The 17,879-nt window shown below is 40.6% G+C and overlaps 1 protein-coding gene across 8 annotated transcripts in view; it reads left to right on the top strand.

Annotated features, from left to right (window-relative positions):
- The window catches only part of MTA3 (metastasis associated 1 family member 3), a 187,273-nt gene that overhangs the window by 55,803 nt on the left and 113,591 nt on the right, over window positions 1-17,879 (top strand). For all 8 annotated transcript variants that reach the window (XM_028831591.2, XM_028831590.2, XM_015112218.3 and 5 more), the window contains 1 exon segment: window positions 15,319-15,382. In XM_028831591.2, coding sequence (XP_028687424.1) covers window positions 15,319-15,382 — 64 coding nt within the window.

Genomic DNA, 17,879 nt, shown 5'->3' with positions numbered 1-17,879 from the left:
TTGTTTTTAATGTATATTAACTTATAGCAGAGCTTCTCAACTTTGTCAGACTCAACCTTTTAAATATTTTGTAACCTCCTATACTATTCTGCTATGAAATTCATAATTTAATAGTAGACACTTGATACATGATCTTTCTTTGCATTGAATTTTGGGTTGAAAATTATTTTCCCTCAAAACTTTGAAGATGTTTACCCCATTGTTATCAGACATCCATTGTCATTGAATGTGAGTTTTATACCACATCAGTTCTCCATTCTTTGCATGTTACCTGTTTCCTCTGTGAAATCTTTTTAGAATTTTCTTATTTGTTGCATCCTAAAATTTTACAGTGATGCATCAATGGTAAGGATATTTGGTACACCATTATAATTTGAAGATCTGTTTTGCTTTATTTATTTATTTATTTTTTTTGAGACGGAGTCTCGCTTTGTTACCGAGGCTGGAGTGCAGTGGTGCCATCTTGACTCACTGCAACTTTTGCTTCCCAGATTCAAGTGATTCTCCTGCCTCAGCCTCCCGAGTAGTTGGGATTACAGGCACCCGCCACCATGCCTGTCTAATTTTTGTATAGTTAGTAGAGGCGGGATTTCACCATGTTGGCCAGGCTGGTCTCGAACTCCTGACCTCAGGTGATCCGCCCGCCTCAGCCTCCCAAAGCTTTGGGATTACAGGTGTGATCCACCGTTCCCGGCCCGTTTTCTCATATTTTCCATTTTTCTTTCTTTCCTTTTTTTGGAGGTGGAGGTCCCTGAGCTAAATCTTTGATTTTTCTAGCACATCTAGTGATATTTTAATTTTGCCAATCATGTTTTAAAATTTGTTTTATGGGCCGGACACGGTGACTCATGCCTGTAATCCCAAGACTTTGGGAGGCTGAGGCGGGCGGATCATGAGGTCAGGAGATCGAGACCATCCTGGCTAACATGATGAAACCTCGTCTCTACTAAAAATACAAAAAAATTAGCTGGGTATGGTGGCGAGCGCCCAGCTACTCGGGAGGCTGAGGTAGGAGAATGGTGTGAACCCGGGAGGCGGAGCTTACAGTGAGCAGAGATCTGCACTGTGTTGTTGCCTAAATTGTTTCTTCAAGTTCAGTTGTTGATTTTTTGTATTTTTTTTTTTTTTGAGACGGAGTCTGGCTCTGTTGCCCAGGCTGGAGTGCAGTGGCCGGATCTCAGCTCACTGCAAGCTCCGCCTCCCGGGTTCACGCCATTCTCCTGCCTCAGCCTCCCGAGTAGCTGGGACTGCAGGCGCCCGCCACCGTGCCCGGCTAGTTTTTTGTATTTTTTTAGTAGAGACGGGGTTTCACCGTGTTAGCCAGGATGGTCTCGATCTCCTGACCTCGTGATCCGCCTGTCTCGGCCTCCCAAAGTGCTGGGATTACAGGCTTGAGCCACCGCACCCGGCCAGAATTTTTGTATTTATCTTTGTGCTGTAGTCTGTTCTCAAGTATTAGATGATTAATAGTTATCTATTGTTATTAAAAACCAAGGTAGTAAGGCTGAACAGGAGCTTCATTTTTTTTTTTTTTTTTTGTAGATGGAGTCTAACTCTGTCACCCAGGCTGGAGTGCAGTGGTGCAATCTCGACTCACTGCAACCTCTGCTTCCTGGGCTCAAGTGATTCTCCTGCCTCAGCCTTCTGAGTAGCTGGCATTAAAGGCACCCACCACCATGCCCAGCTAATTTTTGCGTTTTTAGTAGAGACGGGGTTTCACCATGTTGGCTAGGCTGGTCTCAAACTCCTGACCTCATGATCCACCCGCCTCGGCCTCCCGAAGTGCTGGGATTACAGGCATGAGCCACCGTGCCTGGCCTAGGAGCTTCAGTTTTATGGGCTGACTTTGTCTTCAGGCAGTTGTGAAGTTGACTTAGAAATTCTTTTTTTTTTTTTTTTTTTTTTTTTTTGAGACGGAGTCTCACTCTGTCCCCCTTGCTGGAGTGCAGTGGCCGGATCTCAGCTCACTGCAAGCTCCGCCTCCCGGGTTCAGGCCATTCTCCTGCCTCAGCCTCCCGAGTAGCTGGGACTACAGGCGCCCGCCACCTCGCCCGGCTAGTTTTTTTGTATTTTTTAGTAGAGACGGGGTTTCACCGTGTTAGCCAGGATGGTCTCGATCTCCTGACCTCGTGATCCACCCGTCTCGGCCTCCCAAAGTGCTGGGATTACAGGCTTGAGCCACCGCGCCCGGCCTTGACTTAGAAATTCTAAGTCTTACCCTCTTAGACTAGAAAATTCTTCAGGACTATCCTGGATAGGTCAGTTCCATTTTCCCTAGTATTAGCTCTTTTTTTTTTTTTTTTTTTAGACAGAGTCTTGCTTTGTCACCCAGGATGTAGTGTAATGGTACCACCTCGGCTCACTTCAACCTCCATCTCCCAGGTTCAAGCAGTTCTTGTGCTTCAGCCTTCCAAGTAGCTGGGATTACAAGCCTACACCACCACACCCATCTAATTTTTATATTTGTAGTAGAGACTGGGTTTCACCATGTTGGCCAGGCTGGCTTCAGACTCCTGACCTCAGTTGATCCGCCTGTCTTGGCCTCCCAAAGTGCTGGGATTACAGGTGTGAGCCCCTGCACCCAGCCAGCTCCCTGTATACATATTTTGGGCTTTGTTTCTTTTTTCTTTTTTTTTTCCTTTAGCAACAGGATCTTTTCTCTATTTTCTAGGCTGCAGTGGCACAATTCATGGCTCACTGCAGCCTTGAACTCCTGGGCTCAAGCAGTCCTCTCACCTCAGCCTCCTGAGTAACTGGGACTGCAGGTGCTGACCACTGCGCCCAGCTAATTTAAACTTTTTTTGGAGCAACTGGTCTCCCTGTGTTGTCCAGGGTGGTCTCTAACTCCTGGCCTCAAGTGATCCTCCTGCCGTGGCCTTCCAAGCCACTGTGCCAGGCCTGAGCTTTGTTTCTTAATTGTTTTTCTTGTCCTAATTATATTAGGGAAAACCAGCAATGCTGTGTTTAGTAGTATTGTAGAAAGTGGCCATTCGTGCTCTTCTTAGTCTTTCCTTTTTGTCTTCCAAAATTTTCTGAAAATCTTTATTCTGCTAACGGCCCCCTCAGATTCTCTTTATTATGGTTTAGATTCTTTTTTTCTTTTTTTAAAATTTGAAACGGAGTCTCACTATGTCTCCCAGGTTGGAGTGCAGTGGTGTCATCTTGGCTCATCGCAACCTCCATCTCAAGGGTTCAAGTGATCCTCGCGCCTCAGCCTCCCAAGTAGCTGGGAGTGTGTGTGCCACCAAGCCTGGCTTTTTTTTTTTTTTTTTTTTTTTGTATTTTTGGTAGAGACATGGTTTTGCTGTGTTGGTCAGGCTGGTCTCAAACTCCTGACCTCAGATGATCTGCTCGCCTGGGCCTTCCAAAGTGCTGGGATTACAGGTGTGAGCCACCATTCCCTGCCAGGTTCTTTTGTTTCGTTTCGTTTTGTTTTGAGACAGAGTCTCACTCTGTTGCTCAGGCTGGAGTGCAGTGGCGCTATCTCGGCTTACTGCAACCTCCGACTCCTGGGTTCAAGTGATTCTCCTGCCTCAGCCTCCTAAGTAGGTGGGATTACAGGCGAGCACCACCGTGCCCAGCTAATTTTTGTATTTTTGGTAAGACAAGGTTTCACCATGTTGGCCAGGCTGGTCTTGAACTCCTGACTTTGTGATCCATCTGTCTCGGCCTTCCAAAGTGTTGGGATTACAGGTGTGAGCCATCGTGCCTGGCGGTTCTTTTAATTTTCTTCTTATCACTTTATTTATGTATTTATGTATTTATCTATTTATTTATTTATTTATGAGATGGAGTTTTGCTCTTGTCACCCAGACTGGAGTGCAGTGGTGCGATCTTGGCTCACTGTAACCTCCACCTCCTGGGTTCAAGTGATTCTCCTGCCTCAGCCTCCCAAGTAGCTGGAATTACAGGCACCCACCACCATGCTCAGCTAATTTTTTTGGTATTTTTAGTAGAGATGGGGTTTTGCCATGCTGGCTAGGCTGGTATCAAACTGGTGACCTCAGGTGATCCGCCTGCCTCGACCTCCCAAAGTGCTGGGATTACAGGCCATGTAATAATAAGAAGAGCCACCAAGCAGGCCATCTTCTTATTTAAATAAGAAGAAGAGCCACCAACCAGGCCATCTTCTTATTTAAAAGGCATCTCAGAAAAGAGATAAACACATTGACTTTGCCTGTCATTTAATTCATTATTCTGTTGAGACTGAAAATATTACTCCACTCTCCTCCCTGCATTGAGATGCTGTGAAACTTCTTTCAGTTAGCTCACTGAATAAAAATACCTTACAATTCTGGGATTTATCTCTTCATGTCTCTTTTTAAAACTGAGTTATTGAGTATTGACAAAACATTTCCATCCTTTTTCAAAGACTGTAATTAGAATTTCTTTCTTTCTTTTTTTTTGGTTTATGTTTTACCTAGAGCAATTAGTGTTTGAAGGAAAGTTTTTCCTCAGGTTGTCCTGTATGTCAGAAACAAATAAATAAATGAACATAAAATATTTTATGTATAAGCAGAATTTTATTTTTAAACAAAAAATATTTCAAATACTTGGTAAAGCAATAGTCGGTAGATGGGAGTAGATTGGAATAGATTGCTGAGAGTGAATTTATGTATTGCTGTGGTTAGGGATGGTATGTCCAGTTTGGTTAAATGCTCGATGCAACCTGGGATCCAAAAGTGGTGGATGACAGAACAATCTTTTTTTTTTTGAGACGGAGTCTTGCTCTGTGGCCCAGGCTGGAGTGTAGTAGTGTGATCTTGGCTCACTGCAACCTCTGTCTCCTGGGTTCAAGCAATTCTCCTGCCACAGCCTCCCGAGTAGCTGGGGTTACAGGCGCATGCCACTATGCCCGGGTAACTTTTTGTATTTTTAGTAGAGACAGGGTTTCACCGTGTTGGCCAGGCTGATCTCGAACTCCTGACCTCATGATTCGCCTGCCTCGGCCTCCCAAAGTGCTGGGATTACAGGCATGAACCACTGTGCCCAGTCAATAGAGCAGCCTTTCTTTGTTGTCAGGATCACAAAACTGATGACATGCCCTCTTGCTTTTAAAATTTAAATTTTTTTTGGTAGTGTAATTGTGATAGGTTAGCTGCCCACTGAGCACAGCCAGTCAGTACTCTGAGACACCAGGTTGCAGCAAAGAAGGAGGTTTAATTGTAGGGTCCCCGAACAAGGAGGTGGGAGGAAACCTCTAATCTGTCTCCCCAGGGAGTTTGGAGTTGGGGCTTTTAAGGCTTTTGGAGTGGGCCAAAGTTTGGAGATCTCGAAGAGTTGTATGGTGAAGTCATGAAGTGGGGGATAAAGAAGCTGAATTCTTCTGATCTCGTTCCTCTGTGGGGGCCTTTAAACTGGTTGCTGGAATTCACGGGGCCTGAAAAACCTCTTTTTTTTTTTTGAGACGTAGTCTTGCTCTGTCTCGCAGGCTGGAGTGCAGTGGCATGATCTCGGCTCTCTGCAACCTTTGCCTCCCAGGTTCAAGCAATTCTCGTGCCTCAGCCTCCGGAGTAGCTGGGATTACAGGGGCCTGTCACCACGCCTGGCTAACTTTTTTGTATTTTTAGTAGAGATGGGGTTTCACCATGTTGGCCAGGGTGGTCTTTAACTCCTGACCTCAAGTGATCTGCTTGCCTTGACCTCCCCAAGTGCTAGGATTACAGGCATGAGCCACCACGCCCAACGAAAAACAATTTAAGTGATCCTTAAATAAAAGCCTTATGATTCTAATGTCAGAGATCCTGACTATGGGAACAGTGGGCTCCCCATACACTTGATCTCTGATATTAGAATCAAGGCTTTTGTCAGTATCTTGTGCTACATGACTTTCAATAGCAGAGAAGTGGGCCAAAGTGCAGCCTGATTAATACTTAATTGTAACTACATTTCTGGCCAGAACCTGCATGCAATTCTTGTCAACCTTGTGGGACAGTTTCAGTGGAGGTGGATTTGTAATATATGATTCAGAAACCAAAATATACAAACATGAAGTATACAATAAAATGTCTTACTCCTGCACAGTCCCCCCAGGTCTTCAGTGTTTTTAGAGTCTTAGGTGGACTTCTAGAAATATTCTATGCGTATAGAAGCAATGAGGTATATATGTTTGTATGTCTAAGTAAATTGTGGAGTAAATTATGATGCTTTTATGTTGTGCTTTTGAAGTATCTTGGTGATAGGTCCATATTGGATCGTAAAGATCTGCCTCATTCTTTTTTATGGCCGTATTATATATCTAATTTGTTTAATCCTAACTAATGGATTTTTGTTTTTTCTAGTCTTTTGCTGTTAAAAATAATACTATAATGACTAAACTTGTGCCTAGGACATTTTACTTGTGTGATTGTGAGTGTAGCTGCAAAATTATACCAAGTAAAATAGTTGAAAGTATCTTAATTTTTATTTTGTATTTATTTCTTCATATTTCTCTATTGGTCAAAGTAGGGAGGTTCAGCTGAAACGATTTGTAAATTTAATTTATGTCTATTGAGACCTTTTTGCTACTTTCAGAGAAAACAAACAATTTTTTACAGATATGTTTATTGAAAAATACATAGTAGTGCTAACTTTTAAGTATGTAAGTAATAAAATAGAACTCCACTGTGGATTATTAGTCTGTCTTCAGTTTGGCTGTGAATATTAAAAACTTATTTGGAATCTTTAAAATAATTGGTTTTCTTCCTGCTCATTTCATTATGACAGCATTTTAAAGTATTAGGCTTTTGTAATATTTTTGGCAATCTATACATAAAATTTGAATTAGCCAAAAAGGTACTATTGATGCCTATAAGTAGTGCTCCTTAATAAATGAAGTTAACATGAGAAAGTTAGTGTGCTTAGGCTCATAAGATTGCTAGTAGTTGGGAGGCCGAGACGGGCGGATCATGAGGTCAGGAGATCGAGACCATCCTGGCTAACACGGTGAAACCCCGTTTCTACTAAAAAATACAAAAAACTAGCCGGGCGAGGTGGCAGGCGCCTGTAGTCCCAGCTACTCGGGAGGCTGAGGCAGGAGAATGGCCTGAACCCGGGAGGCGGAGCTTGCAGTGAGCTGAGATCCGGCCACTGCACTCCAGCCTGGGCGACAGAGCTAGACTCTGTCTCAAAAAAAAAAAAAAAAAATTGCTAGTAGGAGGAAAAATCCTATCACAGCTTAACATAAAGTCTACATGTTTAGCATGCTCTTTTTGAAAAATGTATATTTATACTATTTGAATTAACCGCTTAACCACTTTAAGGGCTGAAGTAGTTTTCTTCAACCAGAATCACAATGCACAAGAGCATTTGGGTTAGATGCAAAGTATATCCTATGTATTGTCTCAAGTACTTGTGTGTGTGTTTTTTTGATTTTCAATTTTTGTGGCTACATAGGTGTATATATGTGGTACATGAGATATTTTGACACAGGCATGTGATGCATAATAATCACATCTTGAAATATGGGATATCTGTCCCCTCAAGCGTTCATACTTTGTGTTACAAACAATCCAGTTATACTCTTTTAGTTATTTTATATTATTATTTTATTATTATTTTTTGAGATGGAGTCTCCCTTAGTGACCCAGGCTGCTGTTTTGTACCCATTAACCATCCCCAACCTCCCCCTCAAGTACTTGTGTTCCACATGTTGTAGAACCTTTGAGGGATTTTCCTGGTGGTTAGAGCGATTCATTTGCCAACTTGTCCTGGAGAGGAGGATCTTTCCAATAGGTATTGCCTTTTTGGAACATTTCACTTTCTCATTTCACTTCCTCCTATAAGAGGGAAGAGTGGTATCAAGAGATGGATATTTTTCCTCCTTGATTCCTTCTTGACAGTTTCTTTCATATTTGTCGTCAAATATTCAGAATTATGGTGTCTTTGCTATGCTGCGCATCCCATGGATGGAATGGGCATCTCACAACACAATTTGTCAATCATTTTTCTTCAGAAATCGATTAATTGATTTTATTGAGCCCAAACTTCTCATTTTGGCTTTTCATTCTTCTACTTTATCTACACAAACAGATGTTTCAGGGTTGTGTGTGTGGCTTCTTTTAATTTTTATTTGTGAGCATCTGTTAAAGCAGTATTAATAACAGATCATATATCTTTGAACAGAAATATTTAAAGATTTCCAGATTTATTTCTCTTTGTCCTCCTCTTTTTTTTTTTTTTTTAAATAATACAGCCGGGCGCGGTGGCTCATGCCTGTAATCCCAGCCCTTTGGGAGGCTGAGGTGGGTGGATTACAAGGTCAAGAGATTGAGACCATCTTGGCCAACATGGTGAAACCCCATCTCTACTAAAAATACAAAAATTAGCTGAGTATGGTGGTGCGCACCTGTAGTCCCAAGCTACTTGGGAGGCTGAGGCAGGAGAATCGCTTGTACCCAAAAGTCACAGGTTGCAGTGAGCCAAGGTTGCACTACTGCATTCCAGCCTGGAGAGGGAGTGAGACTCTGTCTCAAAAAAAAAAAAAAAAAAAAAAAAAAAAAAAAGCAGAGGTCCAGGGTCAGGTTTGATGGCTCACGCCTATAATCCCAGCACTTGCGGGGCCAAGGAGGATCACTTGATCCTAGGAGTTTTAGACCAGTCTGGGCAACATGGTGAAACCCTGTCTCTACAAAAAATACAAAAGTTAGCAGGGCCTGGTGGCTCATGCCTGTAGTCCCAATTACTCGGAAGACTGAGGTGGGAGGATCACTTGAGCCCAGGAGGTGGAGGCTGCAGTGAGCCGAGATCACGCCACTGCACTCTGGCCAGGGTGACAGCAAGATCCTGTCTCAAAAAAAAGTCCATAAAAAATCATATTCTTTCACTTAATATATGCGATCTTAAATGTTTGTTACCAAGATATAATTAAGAAAACCATAGTTTTCTTAATGTAGAGCAGTGATTCTCAACCAGGAGTGATACTGTATCCCAGGGACATTTGACAATTTCGACAGTTTTGGCTCTAACAAATGGATGAGGGGGTGCTACTGTCATCCACTGCATAGAGGCCAGGGATGCTGCTAAACATCCTACAGTGCATGAGACAGCTTCCACAACAAAAAATTATCTGACCCAAAATGTCTACCATTGGTGCCAAGGTTGAGAAAACCTGATACAAAGAGTTATTGTATATAATCCTTACTCCCTTGGTGTTGTATTCATGCAAATTTATGTATTTTAATTAGGATTTTCTCTTTATTAGTCTGTTCTCAACACTGCTATAGAACTGCCCGAAACTGGGTAATTTATAAGGACAAGAGTTTTAATTGACTCACAGTTCTGCATGACTGTGGAAGTCTCAGGCAACTTACATTCATGGTGGAAGGGGAAGCAGGCATGTCTTATACTTGGTGGCAGGCGAGAAAGAGAGAGAAGCGAGAGGAGAAGGAGGAACTGTCAAACACGTATAAAACCATCAGATCATGTTGAGAACTCACTGTCATGAACAGCATGGGGGAAACTGCCCCCATGATCCAATCACCACCCACTGGGTCCCTCCCTCGACACATGAGGATTATGGGGATCACAATTCAAGATGAGATTTGGGTGGGGACACAGAGCCAAACCATATCACCCCCTTTCATTTTAAATTTAAATTTTCGTACTTTTTAAAAGTATATGGATATGGCTGTCTAATAATATCCAGGGCAGTCATTTGCTTGGTTCCCACTCTGTAGTCATTTTCAACTCTTCTCAATGGTGGCTTCTGCATTTATACTGTTCTTATAGTCCTACTATTAATTTTTCAGTTTTAGGAATTTACCTTTACTTCTCTCTTCCCTATTCCCTTTGCCTTCTGTTTTTAATATTATTACAACTTTTATTTAACTTAGTAAACAATCTTCGTGTTTTATGAACATGTCAGTATTATGTATTCTTTCTTGTATAAACTTTTGTTTTCCATGGAGTTTATCATTGTTTTACCTTTGTCTTTTGATTAAGTCTTCTAAAAATGTAAAAGTTTTTGTTCTCATATCTAAAAATATTTCTCACACTTGGCCAATGATTTTAGACATAGAATTCTGGTTTGGAAATCACTTCTCTCAGAATTTTGAATCTGTGCTATTCTGTTTTATGCGGTTGCTGTTGAGAAATCTAATCTTCTGAAAGCATTTTGCATCTTTGATCTTTTTTTTTTATTTGGTTGTTCATTGTGTTCATTGTATTAAGTGCTGTAAAAACTGTCTACTCACTGATTTACCAATCCCAGAACCTAATATTTTGCCATTGTTCTTTATACGAAGAAATGTTAAGAATCTGTAGTTTGGGCCGGGCAAGGTGGCTTACGTCTGTAATCCCAGCGCTTTGGGAGGCCGAGGTGGGTGGATCACCTGAAATCAGGAGTTCGAGACTAGCCTGGCCAACATGGTGAAACCTCGTCTTTACTAAAAATACAAAAATGAGCTGGGTGTGATGGTGGGCATCTGTAATCCCAGCTACTTGGGAGGCTGAGTCAGGAGAATTGCTTGAACCCAGGAGGTGGAGGTTGCAGTGAGGGTGAGATCACGCCACTTGCACTCCAGCCTGGGCAACAGAGTGAGACTCTGTCTCAAAAAAAAAGAATCTAGAGTTTGTGGCAAATGTAAGACTTGTAAAGCCAATGAGAAAAATGCCTTTCTTTAATAAAGCAATAATATCGTTTGTTGAACAAGGCAAGTTTAATGTCAAAGTCTGCATCTATAGGAATATTTCTTTTTTTTTTTTTTCCAAGACAGAGCCTCACTCTGTCACCCAGGCTGAAGTGCAGTGGCATGATTTTGGCTCACTGCACCTCCTCCTCCCAGGTTCAAGCAATTCTTGTGCCTCAGCCTCCCCAGTAACTGGGATTACAGGCATGTACCACCACACCCAGCTAATTTTTTATATTTTGGTAGAAACGGAGTTTCACCATGTTACCCAGGCTGGTCTCGAACTACACCTGAGCTCAGGCAGTCTACCGGCCTCGGCCTCATAGAATGCTAGGATTACAGGCGTGAGCCACGGCACCTGACCAGGAATGGTTTTTTAAGTTTAGTGAACCTAAAGACCACCTGGTGATGTTTGTTAATCATGTAGATTCCTGGACCCATCCCAAGGTATTGAAATTCAGTAAGTCTGGTATGGCACTAAGATATCTGCACTTTTGTAAGTGGGTAGTCACCACTTCAGTTGTATCAAGGTAAAAGAAAGTTTGGGCCGGGTGTGGTGGCTCATGTCATTAATCCCAGCCTTTAGGAGGCCAAGGTGGGAGGATCGCTTGAGCCAGGGAGTTTGAGAACAGCCCGGGCAACATAGCAAAACTCGGTCTCTACAAAGAATAAAAAAAATTAGCTCTGCATGGTGGCACACACCTGTAGTCCCAGCTACTGGGGAGGCTGAGGTGGGAGGATTGATTGAGTCCAGAAAGTTGAGGCTGTAGTAGCTGTGATTATGCCTCTGCATTCCAGCCTGGGCGACAGAACTAGATCCTTTCTCAAAACAAAATAAAATAAGAAAGTCTACAGACGGGAAATGACCACTAATTTAAACTTCCTTCTCTTTCTTTCCTTTTTTTTTTTTTTTTGAGATGGAGTTTTGCCTTGTCACCAGGCTGGAGTGCAGTGGCGCGATCTTGGCTCACTGCAACCTCTGGCTCCCAGGTTCAAGTGATTCTCCTGCCTCAGCCTCCAGTAGCTGGGACTACAGGCGTGTGCTACCACTCCCAGCTAATTTTTGTGTTTTTAGTAGAGACAAGGTTTTACCATGTTGGCCAGGCTGGTCTCGAACTCCTGATCTCATGACCCACCCGCATCGACCTTCCAAAGTGCTGGGATTGCAGACATGAGCCACCGTGCCTGGCCCTCCTCTTTCATTTATACAGATATGTACTAGCTTTAGATGAAAGAAATATATAACCTGTGTGTACATTTTTACATATATTTTTCAGTCTGTAGGATTATATGGGACATACCCTTAAGCAAGTAGCAGATGCCAGGCTGATCAGCACCTGATGTTAAGCATGTGACTGTGTTTTGTCATAATTATTTATTCACATGTCTTTGTGTCCCAGCACCCTGCACAGTCTCTCAAACAGATTATACTTTGAAAACCCTTTTGAATGATCTATGGGAAAGTAGGTTTTCTTTTTTTTTTTTTTTTTGAGACGGAGTCTCACGCTGTTGCCCAGGCTGGAGTGCAGTGGCGCGATCTCGGCTCACTGCAAGCTCCGCCTCCCGGGTTCCCGCCATTCTCCTGCCTCAGCCTCCTGAGTAGCTGGGACTACAGGCGCCCGCCACCGCGCCCGGCTAATTTTTTGTATTTTTAGTAGAGACGGGGTTTCACTGTGGTCTCGATCTCCTGACCTTGTGATCCGCCCGCCTCGGCCTCCCAAAGTGCTGGGATTACAGGCTTGAGCCACCGCGCCCGGCCGAAAGTAGGTTTTCTTTATAGCAATTCTGTACTCCTTTGTGGTTCTGTGTAGAAAAGTCGTACGGGTGATTATATGGGCCTGGAGTGGTCTTTGTGTTGTAGTCTTTGATATACTTCATATCATGCTTGGGTATCTTTATTATTTAAGGATTAAAATATCATACATGACACATGATTATATTCATTGCTTGAGACTCAGTATAAATTGTGGTATCTGTATACAGAATTTGATAATAGTTCCTTTAGGTTGGGGTTAGCTTAAAATTTACCATGTTTTTATCTATGAGCCAAGATTTGTTTGGCATAAAGGAGACTAACGCTTTAAATCTCTTTTTAAACCACTTTTATCAACAACTCTTGGCATGGTAATATATGTGTTAATTATATATTCATATTTACTTCATAAAATAATTCTGACTCAACCTCTTACTTTGTTAGCTGTTAATATATGTACATGAAAATTTTAAATGTTAGATTTTCATTTTTAATTTGGGGAGATGTACAATATAGCTATATTAAAGAAAAATTTGAAACTTAGATCACTTACTATCCTTTTATCTTTGTATAAAAACATTTCCAAAAAGAATTTATATTTCATTATAACCCATGTTTCCTTATTTCCTAATATAATTATGAAAATAAAGGTTTTATAATTTAAAATATTTTGTTATTTCAGACCATATGGAAGAGACTTTTAAAGTGTGCTATATTGTTTGTTTGAATTTTCAGTGTCTGTTAACCCTTAAAAGTCAAGTGACTATTAAAGACAGTGGTATTGGCTGGGCCCAGTGCAGTAGTGTTTATAACCAGTTACAGATTTCTTTGTTTCTTCTCCACTATCACTGTTTCACTTGACTAGCCTTAAAAAAAAGTACCTATTAAAATAAAATTGAGCAGGTTTTACTCCTCCCCATTATAACAAACAAAAGTGACTTTAGAGAACTTATTTTTGTTTAAAAGGGGGCTTTGTTTTTTTCTAGGTGATTAAGTATCAAATGTTAGAAATACTGCTTTGTCAGTTGTTAATGAGGGGAAAAAAGTAAGCAAAAACTATTTTTAGAAACACCATTTATTAAGCATATTGCATGTGTGAGCACATATTCACAGGTCATAGATATTCTGTGGCAGTTGTAGATGTGCTAATGGCAGCAGAGCAATTTCCCTAGTTGCAATTCTGTCTATTATGAGAACATATCAGGTAATTGTTGCCTTTTCTTTTTTTTTGAGATGGGGTCTTGCTCTTTTGGCCAGGCTGGAGTTCGGTGGTGCAAATACAGCTCGCTGCACCCTAGACCTCCTGTGCTCAAGCAGTCCCCCAACCCCGGTAGCTGGGACTATGCCCTGCTGATTTTTTTTTAGTTTTTAGTAGGATCGAGATCTTGCTGTGTTTTCTAGCCTGGTCTCAAACTCCTGGGCTTCAAGTGATTCTCGGCCTCCCGAAGTGTGGAGATTACAGGTGGGAGCCAGGCCCAATTGTTGTCTTTTCAGTGTTGCTATGTGTGCTAAAGTGATGTTAATTTTTTTTGCTTCACTAATCTACTTGAATAAAATGTTAGAAAAAAAAGAAAACCTTTATAAACACTTCTAGTAACCATGTTAGAGATTTGACATGCTCTCAAAGAGAGCTTTCTAATCTGCAGTGATTACCAGAAAAAGACATTTTTATAAGGGGATTTTTTTTTTTAAGTTTAAAGAGTATATAGTTGCAAAATGTTTTAGCAAACTGTAACTTTTGACCAATGTGTTAGCACTTTCAGTATTTTATTTTGCTTTTGGTTATTTTTTTCTTTGAATTGTATTTCACTCTGGTGATCCAACAGCAAGCTTTTCTAGCTCTTTTTTTCTTTCTTTTTCTTTTTTCTTTTTTTTATTTTTGAGATGGAGTCTTACTCTGTCACCTGGGCTGGAGTGCAATGGCACGATCTCGGCTCACTGCAACCTCTGCCTCTCGGGTTTAAGCGATTCTCCTGCCTCAGCCCCCTGAATAGCTGGGATTATCAGCATGTGCCACTATGCCCTGCTAATTTCTAACGTCTCACTTAATATATATGTGATATCTTTGTTTTTGCATATTGGCTTTTGGAGATGTCTTAATTTTTGTTGTAGAAAATCAAATGATCTTATGATATTTTAAAGAAACATTGTGAGCCCTGACCAGTATTTGTAACTGGAATAATCTTCAAAATGCTCCTGTCAGATTTGTATTAGCTATACTGATTTTTTTAGGCTGGTTAGGATCATTTTGAAAGTGCTTGTAATAAATGCCTCTACCTACATAACCTCAATTTTTCTCAGAGTCTAGACAAGCCTTATAAAGATAGACATTAGTTTCCAAACTCAGATCAAATGTAAGTGCTGTCAGACCGCAAGGTCCGTGGATCTGTCGATGTTTATTTTGCCCCTTGCTCTATAGAAAGCTCCATGTGTTGAAATTTGAACTAGTTTTTAGAGTCATCTCAATAAAGATGAATTAGTTGTATCCTGATATGAATGTGTATTATTTTTAGGTTCTTAAATGTAGTTAGTGGCTGCTCATAAAAATCTGAATATTATTTAGGCATTGATTTGTGTGGTGGTGGCTTTGTCTGCACAGCCCTGTATAAAATTACCTCATAATATCTATTTACAGGTTCAGAAACTGACTCTGAGTCTGAAGGTCTCATTGTACTCTTTTTTCTTGAATAAACAGAAGCTACCTATAAAGTGTTGTATATTATTAGGATTTATTGCCTAACACAATTACTCCAGCAGGATAGCCTCTCAAGAAATTCCTATAAAGATGGCCTTTTTTTATAGGATTGTAAAGTGGATTTAAATAGTTTGAAAAAATATATATTCCTAACTGCCATGTAGTTTCTTAATACCAATCTCACATTCTTAACTTTGTATTTCTCATCACTGAGAAGGTGAGGTGGCCTTTGTTACATTTATTCTTTTTTTCTCTTTCAACAGGGGAAAGTGCAGTGTTGCCCTTCTGAATGAGACAGAATCAGTATTGTCATATCTTGATAAAGAGGTAATTCACAATCATACTTGTTTTGTTTTTTTTCCCCTTTATTTCACATGAAGCTCTTTCCTTGGAATTTATTTCTTTTTGTACAAAAGTATTATTCTACCATCATATAAATAGCAGTATTATGGTAAAACTGTAATGACTAGAATGCATTTGGGTAAATGTGATTTTTCTGGTTATCTGAGATAAGGGTTAGCAAAAACTTCTGTGTCTGTTTTTCAGTTGGTAATGAAAGACATTATAGAGAATGGTACATGGATTTAGTTGATAGTGGATGAATATTTTTGACTTTATGAAATTAATGCTTTAGTGTGCTTAGCTCCCCTTTATGTTTTGTTTTTGTTTTTATTTCTTGAATAAATGGTTTTTCTTTTAGACTATTTCCAGATGAGATTTTACCATTGGTGGTCTGCTTTCTGGAATCCTAATAAATGTTGTCAGTTAAAAATATTTTTTACTAAACTTTAACAAGAAATGTAGTTAACAAGTTGAGATAAAGCATACGCTTCATTGAAAGGAGGAAATTCTTATAAGCAGAATATTTCATGGTATGCATAGTTTTAGGTGACATTTAAAGCAATGTTATTTGTATGGTGGGAAACATATTTTAGTGTCAGTGATGCTTCAGTATTTAATCTTTCTGATTTTTTTCCTCTCCCCCAAAAGCTTTATTACATATGTGTATGTTTTATTTTTTGGAGACAAGAGTCTCGCTCTGTCCCCCAGTCTGGAATGCAGTGATGTGATCTTGGCCCACTGCAACCTCCGCCTCTCAGGTTCAAGCAATTCTTATGCTTCAGCCTCCTAAGTAGCTGGGATCACAGGTGCCTGCTGTCATAGCCGGCTGATTTTTGTGTTTTTGGTAGAGATAGAGTTTTGCCATGTTTGCTAGGCTGGTCTTGAACTCCTGGCCTCAGGTGATCTACCTTCCTCAGCCTCCCAAAGTGCTGGGATCAGAGGCATGAGCCACTGTGCCTGGCCTGTTTTTTTTTTTCTTTTTAAATCTTAAACTCAAATGTTGCTCATTTATTTCAAATGAAGAAAATGTAACAGAAAAAGTTTGATACAATCATGCAGAACCCACTATACATTAGAAAACCTAATAGGAAATAAGAAAACTAACAGGAAAATACATATTCAAAGCGGAAAAAAGGCTTACAGACTTTATAACTTACCTCTGTAAAATTTAGATGATAGACTTGTCGTTAGTCTGTCCAACAGAATGGATTATAGTATGGATAATGATAGTGCCCAGAAATTAGCATTATTTCACAGAAGCAGAAAGAAAAAGGCAAAACATTCAATGCATTTCATTGTATTAAATTTTTTTTTTTGGCCGGACGCGGAGGCTCACACATGTAATCCCAGCACTTTGGGAGGCCGAGGCAGGCAGATCATGAGAGCAGGAGTTTGAGACCAGCCTGACCAACATGGTGAAACCCTGTCTCTACTAAAAATACAAAAATTAGCCAGGCCATACAAAAATTAACCGGGCGTGGTGACACATGCCTGGAATCCCAGCACTTTGAGAGGCCAAGGCGGGTGGATCATTTGAGGTCAGGAGTTCAAGACCAGCCTGGCCAACACGGCAAAACCCCGTCTCTACTAAACATACAAAAATTAGTCAGGAGGTAGTGGCACATTCCTGTAATCCCAGCTACTCGCAAGGCTGAGGCAAGAGAATTGCTTGATGGGATGTGGAAGTTGCGGTGAGCCGAGATCGCGCTACTGCACCTCCAGTCTGGGTGACAGAGTGAGACCCTATATAAAAAAAAATAAAAAATAGACATTGGAGAAGGGTGAGGATTGAAAAATTACCTATTGGGTACAATGTTCACTATTGATGGGTACAGTAAAAGCCCAGACTTTACCATGACACAATGTATGCATATAAGAACTCTGTACTTTTACCCCCTAAATATATAAACTCTTAAAAATAAAATATTGAGATTGGCATAGTTGAAGATGGTAACCCAAAGAATAACTTTATCATCCTTTACTTTTAACTCTGTGTTCTTGAAATTGGCCTGTCTGGAACCGTTTCTTCTTCTTTTTTTTTTTTTTTTTTTTTATAACTTCTATTATAAACCAAACATATTTTGAATATTTTCCCATATCAGGACATACAAATCTAAGGATTTTAAGCAACTTATATGACCCAAATAATCATTTCATCTTATTATATTGTAGAGTATGGCAAGCTCTTGTTTTTATTGGAGTAGCATGCTAATAGGTTTTACAGATAACAAGTGACCTGAAGTATCTCTGCTTTTATTTATTTATTTATTTTTGAGACGGAGTTTTGCTCTTGTTGCCTAGGCCGGAGTGCAATGGTGCAATCTCCGGCTCACCACAACCTTCGCCTCCCAGGTTCAAGCCGTTCTCCTGCCTCAGCCTCCCGAGTAGCTGGGATTACAGGCATGTGCCACCAAACCCGTCTAATTTTGTATTTTTAGTAGAGATGGGGTTTCTCCATGTTGGTCAGGGTGGTCTTGAACTC

Source organism: Macaca mulatta, chromosome 13 (assembly GCF_049350105.2).
Source record: "Macaca mulatta isolate MMU2019108-1 chromosome 13, T2T-MMU8v2.0, whole genome shotgun sequence".
Taxonomy (NCBI): Eukaryota; Metazoa; Chordata; class Mammalia; order Primates; family Cercopithecidae; genus Macaca; species Macaca mulatta.
The sequence above is the reverse complement of the archived record's forward strand: the minus strand, read 5'-3'. Positions and strand labels throughout refer to the sequence as shown.